The sequence below is a fragment of the Musca domestica genome, unplaced genomic scaffold (genome assembly GCF_030504385.1).
Source record: "Musca domestica strain aabys unplaced genomic scaffold, Musca_domestica.polishedcontigs.V.1.1 63, whole genome shotgun sequence".
NCBI classification, from domain to species: Eukaryota; Metazoa; Arthropoda; class Insecta; order Diptera; family Muscidae; genus Musca; species Musca domestica.
This window is the reverse complement of record NW_026712370.1, coordinates 4,603,937-4,616,711: the sequence shown is the minus strand read 5'-3', so window position 1 is coordinate 4,616,711 and position 12,775 is coordinate 4,603,937. Positions and strand designations below refer to the sequence as shown.

Here is a 12,775-nt window from a genome sequence, read left to right as displayed (position 1 = left end):
CTTCTATGAGAAGACCAACTGCTCTTCTATGCGAAGACCAACTGCTCTTCTATGGCAAAGACCTATCATCTCTTCTATGGCAAAGACCTATCAGCTCTTCTATAGCGAAGACCTATCAGCTCTTCTGGGAGAAGACCTATCAGTTCTTCTGGGAGAAGACCTATCACCTATTCTAAGAGAAGACCTAAGGCTCTTCTAGGAGAAGACCTATCTTCTAGGGCGAAGACCTATCAGCTCTTCTATGGCGAAGACCTATCAGCTCTTCTATGAGAAGACCCATCAGCTCTTCTATGAGAAGACCTAACAGCTCTTCTATGGAGAAAACCTTCAGCTCTTCTACGAGAAGACCTATCAGCTCTTCTACGAGAAGACCTATCAGCTCTTCTATGGCGAAGACCTATCAGCTCTTCTATGGCGAAGACCTATCAGCTCTTTTATGGCGAAGACCTATCAGCTCTTCTATGGCGAAGACCTATCAGCTCTTCTATGGCGAAGACCTATCAGCTCTTCTATAGCGAAGACCTATCAGCTCTTCTATAGCGAAGACCTATCAGCTCTTCTATAGCGAAGACCTATCAGCTCTTCTATAGCGAAGACCTATCAGCTCTTCTATAGCGAAGACCTATCAGCTCTTCTATGACGAAGACCTATCAGCTCTTCTATGAGAAGACCAACTGCTCTTCTATGAGAAGACCAACTGCTCTTCTATGAGAAGACCAACTGCTCTTCTATGGGAAGACCAACTGCTTTTCTATGAGAAGACCAACTGCTCTTCTATGCGAAGACCAACTGCTCTTCTATGGCAAAGACCTATCATCTCTTCTATGGCGAACACCTATCAGCTCTTCTATGGCAAAGACCTATCAGCTCTTCTATAGCGAAGACCTATCAGCTCTTCTGGGAGAAGACCTATCACCTATTCTAAGAGAAGACCTAAGGCTCTTCTAGGAGAAGACCTATCTTCGAGGGCGAAGACCTATCAGCTCTTCTATGGCGAAGACCTATCAGCTCTTCTATGGCGAAGACCTATCAGCTCTTCTATGGCGAAGACCTATCAGCTCTTCTATGGCGAAGACCTATCAGCTCTTCTATGGCGAAGACCTATCAGCTCTTCTATGGCGAAGACCTATCAGCTCTTCTATGGCGAAGACCTATCAGCTCTTCTATGGAGAAGACATTCCACCTCTTCTATGAGATGATCTATCAGCTCTTCTGTGAGGAGAAGACCTTCAGCTCTTCTGTGAGTAGAAGACCTTCAGCTCTTCTATGGAGAAGATCTTCAGCTCTTCTGTGAGTAGAAGACCTTCAGCTCTTCTATGGAGAAGACCTTCAGCTCTTCTGTGAGTAGAAGACCTTCAGCTCTTCTGTGAGTAGAAGACCTTCAGCTCTTCTGTGAGTAAAAGACCTTCAGCTCTTCTATGGAGAAGACCTTCAGCTCTTCTATGGAGAAGACCTTCAGCTCTTCTATGGAGAAGACCTTCAGCTCTTCTATGGAGAAGACCTTCAGCTCTTCTATGGAGAAGACCTTCAGCTCTTCTACAGAGAAGACCTTCAGCTTTTCTACAGAGAAGACCTTCCGCTCTTCTACAGAGAAGACCTTCCGCTCTTCTACAGAGAAGACCTTCAGCTCTTGTACAGAGAAGACCTTCCGCTCTTCTACAGAGAAGACCTTCAGCTCTTCTATGGAGAAGACCTTCAGCTCTTCTTTGGAGAAGACCTTCAGCTCTTCTTTGGAGAAGACCTTCAGCTCTTCTATGGAGAAGACCTTCAGCTCTTCTAGGAGAAAACCTAAGGCTCTTCTAGGAGAAGACTTTCAGCTCTTCTAAGAGAAGACTTTCAGCTCTTCTAGGAGAAGACCTTCAGCTCTTCCAGAAAAGATGAGAAGACGTTCATCTCTTCTAGGAAAAGACCTTCAGCTCTTTTATGAGAAGACCTTTAGTTATTCTATGAGAAGACTTTCAGCTCTTCCAGAAGAAGACCTTCGCCCCTTCAAGGAGAAGATCTTCACCTCTTCTATTATAAGTCCTTTTACACTTCCAGAAAAAGACCTCCAGCTCTTCCACAAGAAGACTTTAAGCTCTTTAAGGAGACCTTCATTTCTCCCATAATTCGTATGTTTCATTTTTTTTTTCGTTGCAAATCTATTATTACCTCTTGGCTTACCTTCCCCTCATCACATTTAAATTGCTAATTTGTTGCCAAATTAAATACGGGACCGTTGCAATGGTGAGCTCCCATCGGGTGCAAATTGATTGGAATCACAACAGTATCTCAAATGCTTACACAGCGGTAAATAGGTTTCCCTTTGCAGCAGAAAAACCCTTCTTGCCATGCGGCGGAACTAAACAGCCAATATGCTGCCAGCTGTTTTTTAAATATAAGAACCGTTCATTCTTTTCATTGACTTGTTAATGTCTCTGTCCCGGCTGGAAGCATTGCAATGTCATTGCAGCTGAGGAAAACAAGGAATGGAGATAAAGAACTGTTAGCGCCCCAGCCGCATCATCATGCCACACGACACCAAAACAAAAAAATAAAAGAATATTGGAATCTGCAACTAAGCTTCCAAATCATGAGCATGAATTTGCTGCTGCATCAGCAATTAGATAGTGGCATGGATAAGATGAAGCACACACATTCCAAGCGCATCATCCTCAATTCGCATTAAGTATTGAATGAATGACTTCCAGATCTGTGTGTTGTGTGTGAGTGTGCATCTGTGTTTGGGTGCCCGATAAACATCTTTGATCCGTGTAACTGGTTTTAATACAATTTTGTCACCCAAAAAAGCAATGCCTCCAACGGCACTGTTCTGCTTCGGCCAGCCAACCAACCGACCAGCTGGATTTAAATTGAAATCACTTTCTGGTGAATTGGAGGCACAACAAGTTGATTGCTGTCGTTGTCTGTCTGATCTCTGGTTTTCGTGTGTGTGTGTGTGTGTGTGTGTGTGATTTCTCTTTGTAGAAACTTTGTATGTGGGTCTGTCCGCACATTGACTTCACTTAGCCTCCAGTTTGTTTGTCAGTCATGTTAATTGTTAATTTTATTATTTTATTATTTGTTCGTTTCGCATTTTTTTTCGCTTTTTGTTTCCACATTTGCCAGGTCTTATCATCATCATCGCCATCGGCATCGCCATTGTCGGTCGTCTACACGACCACGGCGACAAGATAAAAAAGGGCGTTTCATATGATCCAAGTGCGAGATTCCTAAACGCCTTTGACTTGAGTTAGGGTTTTAGGTTGGGGATTTGGGTGGGGGTCACAGGGAGGGGGTCCACATAACGTCATCGTTGATCTGCGTTGAAATGGATGGAAAAAATATTAAGTCTGGTTGCTGGATTTGTCTGGGTTTGGGTTGACTGCTCAGTCAGCCAGACACTTGAACCATTCTTTGAGCAATGTCTTTTTATTTAATATTAATCAATTGAAATTAATTCCAGTTAAATTGAGGTTACGAAGGAGAGATTTAAAAACAAGAAAAAAAAAAAACAACAACAATAACGGCGTCATGACAATAGATTCTGGTTAAATCTATTTTAGAAACTAATGAAAAAATTAAATTAAAAATAAATCTCATATGTCTCCTCGTAGAAGACTCGGAGGTCTCCTCAATGAAGACTATGAAGGTATTCTCATAGAAGACTCGGAGGCCTCCTCATAGAAGACTTGCAGGTCTTCTCATAGAAGACTCGGAGGTCTTCTCATAGAAGACTCGGAGGTCTTCTCATAGAAGACTCGAAGGTCTTCTCATAGAAGACTAGAAGGTCTTCTCATAGAAGACTCGGAGGTCTTTTCATGGAAGACTCAAAGGTCTTCTCATAGAAAACACGGAAGCCTTCTCATGAAGACTCTTAGGTCTTCTCATGGAAGACTTGATAGTCTTCTCATAGAAGACTCATAGATCATACAAGACTCGAAGATCATAGAAGACTCGGAGGTCTTCTCATAGAAGACTCGGAGGTCTTCTCATAGAAGACTCAGAGATTTTCTTATAGAAGACCCGGAGGTCTTCTCATAGAAGACTCGGAGGACTTCTCGTAGAAGACTCAGAGATTTTCTTATAGAAGACCCGGAGGTCTTCTCATAGAAGACTCGGAGGTCTTCTCATAGAAGACCCGGAGGTCTTCTCATAGAAGACTCGGAGGTCTTCTCATAGAAGACCCGGAGGTCTTCTCATAGAAGACCCGGAGGTCTTTTCATAGAAGACCCGGAGGTCTTCTCATAGAAGACCCGGAGGTCTTCTCATAGAAGACCCGGAGGTCTTCTCATAGAAGACCCGGAGGTCTTCTCATAGAAAACTTGGAGGTCTTCTCATAGAAGACTCGGAGGTCTTCTCATAGAAGACTCGGAGGTCTTCTCATAGAAGACTCGGAGGTCTTCTCATAGAAGACTCGGAGGTCTTCTCATAGAAGACTCGGAGATCTTCTCATAGAAGACTCGGAGGTCTTCTCGTAGAAGACTCGGAGGTCTTCTCATAGAAGACTCGGAGGTCTTCTCTTAGAAGACTCGGAGGACTTCTCTTAGAAGACTCGGAGGTCTTCTCTTAGAAGACTCGGAGGTCTTCTCTTAGAAGACTCGGAGGTCTTCTCATAGAAGACTCGGAGGTCTTCTCGTAGAAGACTCGGAGGTCTTCTCATAGAAGACTCGGAGGTCTTCTCATAGAAGACTCGGAGGTCTTCTCATAGAAGACTTGGAGGTCTTCTCATAGAAGACTTGGAGGTCTTCTCATAGAAGACTTGGAGGTCTTCTCGTAAAAGACTCGTAGGTCTTCTCGTAGAAGACTCGTAGGTCTTCTCATAGAAGAATCGAAGAATACTTATGAGAAGATTTTTCAGCTCTTCTATGAGAAGATTTTTCAGCTCTTGTAAAAGAAGATCTTTCAGCTCTTCTATGAGAAGATCTTTCAGCTCTTCTATGAGAAGATCTTTCAGCTCTTCTATGAGAAGATCTTTCAGCTCTTCTATGAGAAGATCTTTCAGCTCTTCTATGAGAAGATCTTTCAGCTCTTCTATGAGAAGATCTTTCAGCTCTTCTATGAGAAGATCTTTCAGCTCTTCTATGAGAAGATCTTTCAGCTCTTCTATGAGAAGATCTTTCAGCTCTTCTATGAGAAGATCTTTCAGCTCTTCTATGAGAAGATCTTTCAGCTCTTCTATGAGAAGATCTTTCAGCTCTTCTGTGAGAAGATCTTTCAACTCTTCTATTAAAAGATCTTTCAGCTCTTCTATGAGAATATCTTTCAGCTCTTCTATTGGAAGATCTTTCAGCTCTTCTATGGAAAGATCTTTCAGCTCTTCTATGGAAAGATCTTTCAGCTCTTCTATGGAAAGATCTTTCAGCTCTTCTATGGAAAGATCTTTCAGCTCTTCTATGAAAAGATCTTTCAGCTCTTCTGTGAGATGATCTTTCAGCTCTTCTTTGGAGAAGATCTTTCAGCTCTTCTATGGAGAAGATCTTTCAGCTCTTCTATGGAGAAGATCTTTCAGCTCTTCTATGGAGAAGATCTTTCAGCTCTTCTATGGAGAAGATTTTTCAGCTCTTCTATGGAGAAGATCTTTCAGCTCTTCTATGGAGAAGATCTTTCAGCTCTTCTATGGAGAAGATCTTTCAGCTCTTCTATGGAGAAGATCTTTCAGCTCTTCTATGGAGAAGATCTTTCAACTCTTCTATGGAGAAGATCTTTCAGCTCTTCTATGGAGAAGATCTTTCAGCTCTTCTATGGAGAAGATCTTTCAGCTCTTCTATGGAGAAGATCTTTCAGCTCTTCTATGGAGAAGATCTTTCAGCTCTTCTATGGAGAAGATCTTTCAGTTGGCTTTCAGGTCTTCTAGGAGAAGATCTTTCAGCTCTTCTATGAGAAGATCTTTCAGCTCTTCTATGGCGAAGACCTTTCAGCTCTTCTATGGCGAAGACCTTTCAGCTCTTCTATGGCGAAGACCTTTCAGCTCTTCTATGGAAAGATCTTTCCGCTCTTCTATGAGAAGATCTTTCAGCTCTTCTATGGAAAGATCTTTCCGCTCTTCTATGAGAAGATTTTTCAGCTCTTCTATGAGAAGACCTTAAGCTCTTCTCTTAAGAAAAATCTTCTGACCCCGTATTTTAAGACCTGTTCTTGTTTCAGGAGATTAAATTCTGCTCTTCTGTGAGAAGACCTTCAGGTTTCCTGGAGAGAACTTGGTGGTCTTCTATAAAAAGCCTCCAATATTATTTATTTTTAATCCTGTCAATTTTACAACTGTTTGATAATACTCTTTTTTTCCTTTTCCCAATTTCCTAGGACTACGACGAAAACTTCGACGAAGACATGGAAGCTGAACGTGATTTGGCCGAAGATGCCCAATGGAAGAAGATCCAACAGAACACCTTTACCCGCTGGGCCAACGAACATCTGAAGACCATCGATCGCAGCATTAGCAATTTGGAAAGCGATCTTTCCGATGGCCTGCGACTGATTGCCCTCATCGAAGTGCTGTCACAAAAACGCATGCCCAAATACAATAAAAGGCCAACATTCCGTTCACAAAAATTGGAAAATGTCTCGGTGGCATTGAAATTCCTCGAAGATGAGGGTATCAAAATTGTTAATATTGGTAAGTTGTTCTCACGTTCATATTTCGGGTTTTTAAATTTCAATTTAAAGAGATTTGAAAAAAAAATAATTGTCTACTTTCGAAACTATAATTGAAAGTGTTAATAATTAAACAGAAAGCAAGTGTAACAACACAAATTTTTAGACAAATTGTTGTAATGATTTCATCGTTATCATCATCGTTCACAGATGATTTCATAGCCTCCCCAAGCCACAACCACATTGCCTCTAGTGACTGGGTTACATTCATTGTCATTGCACCCATCCCATCCCCTTTGTTGTAATCGCTCTGGTCTGGTATTGAGACTGACTGTGTCATTTGATAATTATATGTGCACACACACATTCATACAACAAAAAAATATCAGTACCATGTGGCCCAGAGCTGAGTTTCAGTTTTTTCACGATTTATTTTTTTCTTAACGAGAATTTAAATATCAACAACAAAAACTTCAGTGTTCCATATTTTTTTATGTTTTAGGTGTTTTTCATGGACTCCAATTAAATAACCGAATTCTTTTGATAAATACCATTTCCCAAGGGGTTTGGGTATGTGTGTGCCTGCTTTAGGGTATTGCATAATGCCACTCCATATGCCTCAACTTGCGTATTTTATTCAAAATTCAACAGTTCTTGCGAAATGTTAATTTTGGTTATGCGGGTAAAGTTCTCGGCTTCTTATCTTTGAAACTGTTTAACAGCATTTACAGTTGTGGGCAATAAAAGAGCAATAAAATACGAATAGAAGCCTAGAGGTGTTTCATTTATGGGAGTCTATTATTCATGGGAGATGCTCTATGAGAAGACTTTCTCTTCTCAGCTCTTCTATGGGAAGACCTTTTCATCTCTCCTAAGAGATGACTCTTTTATGAAGACTTTCAGCTCCTAAGAAGAAGATGTTCAGCTCCTCAAAGATAAGACTGTCAGCTCCTCTGTAGACTCTTCTATGAGAAGGCCCTTTGGTCTTCAATGAGAAACCCTTCGGTCTTCCATGAGAAAAACCTAAGGATTTCTAAGAGAACACTCCTTGATCTTTTACGAGTAGACCCTTTGGTCTTCTATATGAGAAGGCCCTTTGGTTTTCTATGAGAAGACCCTTTGGTCTTCTATGGGAAGACTCTTTGGTCTTCTAGCCTACTTTCAGAAGACTTTTTGGTTCCCAGCAAGAAGACCCTTTATTGGTCTATAAAATTCACCCTTTTGGCTTCTTTAGAAAAATCCTTTAGTCTTCTATGAGAAAGACCTTTGAACTTCTATGAGAAGACCCTTTGGTCTCTCATACATCAGTAGACCCTATCATCTTATACGAAAAGACCCTATTATCTTATACGAAAAAACCCTATGGTATTTTACGAGAAGACCTTCTCAGCTCTTCTGTGAAGATCTTCAACTCCCTTTAGCCCCTTAAGGAGAAGTTTTTCAGCTCATCTAAGAGAAGACTCTCAGGCCCTGTGAAGATACTTCTATGAGAAGGCCCTTGGTGTGGTGTGCTGAGATAGAACTTTCCGGTCCTTTCTCAGAGACCCTTTGGTCTTCTATGAGGAAAGCACTTGTTCTTCTAGGAAAAGACCTCCTGGCTTTTTATAAAAGGACGTCCTGACTCTTCTATGGAGAAGTCCTCCTGGTTCTTTTATAGAAAAGACCTCCTGGTTCTTCTATGGAGAAGACCTCTCAGCTCTTCTATGGAGAAGACCTAGAGGTTTTATATGGAGAAGACCTTTCAGCTCTTCTATGGCGAAAACCTATCACCTCTTCTATGGAGAAGACCTTTCAGCGCCTCTTCTATGGAGAAGACCTTCCAGCGCCTCTTCTATGGAGAAGACCTGTCAGCTCTTCTATGGAGAAGACCTGTCAGCTCTTCTATGGAGAAGACCTGTCAGCTCTTCTTCTATAGAGAAGACCTTTCAGCTCTTCTTCTATAGAGAAGACCTTTCAGCTCTTCTATGGAGAAGACCTTTCAGCTCTTCTATGGAGAAGACCTGTCAGCTCTTCTATGGAGAAGACCTGTCAGCTCTTCTATGGAGAAGACCTGTCAGCTCTTCTATGGAGAAGACCTTTCAGCTCTTCTATGGAGAAGACCTGTCAGCTCTTCTATGGAGAAGACCTTCTCCTGGCTTTTCTCTTTTTCTGGCTTTTCTATGAGAAGACCCTTAAGATCTTCCATGAGAAGATCCTTTTGCCTGGATGAGAAACCCTTTTTTGTCTTCGAATGGAAGACCAATTGGTCTTTTATGAGAAGATCTTTCTGTCTTCTACCAAAATACCCTGTGAGAAGACTGTTTGGTCTTTTAAGGAAAGACACCCTAGTCTTCTATGAGGAGATCCTTTAGTCCCCTATGGGAAAACACTGTGGTCTTCTTTGAAACGACTCTTTGGTCTTCTATGAGGAGATCCTTTAGTCCCCTATGGGAAAACACTGTGGTCTTCTTTGAGACGACTCTTTGATCTTCTATGAGATGACCCTTTTCCGTAAGAAGACTGTTTGGTTTTCTGTTGTGTTTTGTGTCTTCTTTGAAACAGCCGTTTGTTCTTCTAAGAGCAGACCCTTCAGTCTTCTATGAGAAGACCTTTTCCTCAAACGCGATAAGAAGTTTCTTCTGGCTCTTCTATGGGGTTCTATAAGATACGAAGCATAAAGCTCCATTTAGATATCCTCCCTTCTTTAAATTTCGAGATTGCTATTTATTTATTCAGAACAGTAAATATTTGGGTGGAGTAACCAAAAATAAATTTTAATTCTTGGTGTTAGGAGGTCGGTCAGTGGATTTAAGACGAATTTGTGTGTTATATGACGAAATTCAAGGCTAAGCTCTGGAGTAATGAAACAAAAAAACCGGCGGGATATCCAAATCAATGGAGGAACACACACGTCTGATGAAAAAAAAAACAACAATTTTTGCCTGCCTTTGTGACGGCGGCATGCGTTGTGTGCCAAAGTAAATGTTAAATATTTTTGAGTATTGTTTTCAAAGCCTGAATCCACTTTGGAGCCCCCTCAAAAAAGATGACATCATATGCCAATATTTTGCCGTTTTATTTTTTCAAGTTTTTACTTTCATTGGAATGTTCGTTGGTGTTTTTGTTGAGTTTGTTTGTGCATTTTGTGAGTTTTGTTAATTTTTTATTTTCATTTTTTATTTATTTATTTATTTTTTTTTTTTTTTTTGTATATTTCACCTGAAATGCATTCAGTGCTGCACTGCTCATTTGGCCAGCCAGCCATGTGAATATATAACTCAACGACCGTATCTAGACGTTTACATCCGTCTGTCTCTCGATTTGGTGGCTATCTACAGTCTATTGAATGTAGAAAAAAATTGTTGTTATTCAGTTACTGTTTTTTTTATTTTTATTTGTAATACCTATTTTTGCCAATTTGTTTTGTGTTCAATATTTGTTGATGTTTTGGTTTTTTGTTTAAAGCTTATTGAGCACGTTTTATTGTAATGTTCAAATGCAAAAAAAAAGTTAAAACCAAAAAAAAACGTTACTCATTCTCTACCATTCAGGGGTGTTGATGACTTTGAATGCAGTTCCAAGTTTTTAACTTGAGTATGACAATTTTTTTTTTTCTATAAAAAGTAATTAAGCAAAAATGTATCTGTTTAAGTATCGGTTTTCATTTTGGCAATGTAAGTGATAAACAAGTGTTTTTATTGAATTGAGTTTAGGAACTACAACTTTTCGTAAAAGGCAAATTAAGTTTGTCTCTAATTCTCTAAATTTGGTTAAATTTAAGTATCATATTTGATATAAGTATCAAAATAAAATGTTTGGATTTAATTAATTAATTTGGCTTATTTCTTGTCTACTGAACTAAAATTCAAAATTGATTAAAGATCTATATTTCAACACGATTTTGATTTTTTAACACCAAAAAGTACGATAAAACGAAAGTTGATTAACATATCGATAGATTTTAATTAGACAAATATGTACGCCATAATATTGTTGCTCTACAATTCGAATGTTAATCAATATAATTTTAAATGGCTTCTTCTTTTTACAACACGCGCCATCTATATTTCAGTTTAATGCGTCTTAGTGCTTTCCAAAGACAACACAAATATTTGGTGACTATATCTTATTTGACAGCATAATCATACACATTGATTTAAACCAGTCCGACTTTATGATACCCTACACCACTTTGCTAATATAGTAGAGCTACGCATAACAATTAAACGTTTTTATGGGAGAATTCAGTCATACACGCTATGATTATAATTATAATTTAAAGTTCAATGGACTAAATATGCCGAAGCATTTGTATCTTTAAAATTCGGACTTGTATTGCCTATGTGGTGCAAAATTATATGGGAGCTATATCGAAATCTGAACCGATCACGATAAAAATTGGCAAAGATATTTCTGAGCTGTATTTCATATATTTCTCTGAATATCGTTGTTACGGAGTGCATATTACGGCTGTGGGTAACAAATATAACAAATCGGATGAACAATATATATGAGAGCTATAGCTATATCTGAACCGATCTTCACCAAATTTGGCACACTAGCTTCTAGACTCAATTCGGTCGCATGTGCCAAATTCCGTCTCATTTGGACAAATATTAGATGTTTGGTGTACAATAAAATGTAAATCGGACGAAGTTATATATGGGAGCTATATCCAAATCTGAACCGATCTCGATAAAATTTGGCAAAGGTATTTATGAGCTGCATTTGATATATTTCCCCAAATATTGTTGTTACAGAGTGCATATTACGGCCGCGGAGGACAAAAATAACAAATCGGATGAACAATATATATGAGAGCTATAGCTATATCTAAACCGATCTTCACCAAATTTGGCATACTAGCTTCTAGACCCAATTCGGTCGCATGTGCCAAATTCCATCCCATTTGGGCAAATATTAGACGTTTGGTGTACAATAAAAGGTAAATCGGACGAAGTAATATATAGGAGTTACATCCAAATCTGAACCGATCTCGATAAAATTTAGCAAAGGTATTTCTGAACTGCATTTGATATATTTCCCCAAATATTGTTGTTACAGAGTGCACATTATGGCTGCGGAGGACAAAAATAACAAATCGGATCAATAATATATATGGGAGCTATAGCTATATCTGAACTGATTTCGATTAAATTTGGCATACTTATTTTCAGGCCTAATTTGGTTGTATGTGCAAAATTCCATAATATTTGGGATGATATTACACGTTTGGTGTACAATAAAAGGCAAATCGGACGAAGATATATATGGGAACTATATCTTGATTGTTACCGATTATCTCCGATTTCAATAGGGTTCGTCCTTGGGCCAAACAAATGTTGTTTGAAAAATTTCATCTCAATCGGATAATAAATGCGATCTGCATTTTTTTCACAAGAATACATTAACAGACGGACTGACATGCATAAATCAACTCAGAAAGTGATTCTATGGAGATCCTCAAAAGTAACTATGGGTCTATCTCTCTTCCTTCTTCATGTTACAAACAAATGCACAAAGACATAATACCCTTACCACTGTGTGATGTAGGGTATAAACATATGTTATATTGCCAAAAATAACGCCATCTATATATCAAATTCATCCAACGAAATTGTGTTCTTAAACAAAATTAATTCAAAGAGCCCATCATGAATTGTTTATCCAGATCAGCTGTGTTAATTTTTTAAAACCTTTTAGGATAACGCACTCCTGTTGCCTTATAAAGCCACAAACGCCATCTATATTTTAGGTTTATAGACTGCAAGTTGGCTCACAAGCATCATAAATTCTGGGAACCCATATTTTATATTATTAATTTTTATGCAGATTAACATAGTTCCTTTACATTGTGAAAGAAGTTCCTTTACATTGCCCTGAAAGCAGCGTACGATGTTTGATGGTGTATTATTTTGCAGCATGCGCCACCTATACTTCAATTGTATACGCCTCTATGTTTCCCACAGGCACCATGGGGTTTTTATTCCACTTTCCATTTATTATAATGGGGTTTTTATTCCACTTCATAATGTATAGGGTACTTGAAGATAATGTGTTGCATTATTTCAAGACGTATTACATTGTCACAAACGCCATCTATATTTTAGTTATTTTTTCATCGCAATTCCAATCACAATTCTTGGAATCTATAATCCATTTCATGCCTTGTCCACACAAATTAACTTAGTTTCTTTACTTGAAATCAAAGAAGTTATACAAG

The 12,775-nt window shown here is 39.1% G+C and overlaps 1 protein-coding gene across 1 annotated transcript in view; it reads left to right on the top strand.

Moving 5' to 3' along the window:
• The window catches only part of LOC131800459 (GATA zinc finger domain-containing protein 14-like), a 105,011-nt gene that overhangs the window by 58,464 nt on the left and 33,772 nt on the right, over nt 1-12,775 (top strand). The window contains exon 3 of the mRNA XM_059129616.1: nt 6,283-6,595. Coding sequence (XP_058985599.1) covers nt 6,283-6,595 — 313 coding nt within the window. The remainder of the gene's footprint in view (nt 1-6,282; nt 6,596-12,775) is intronic.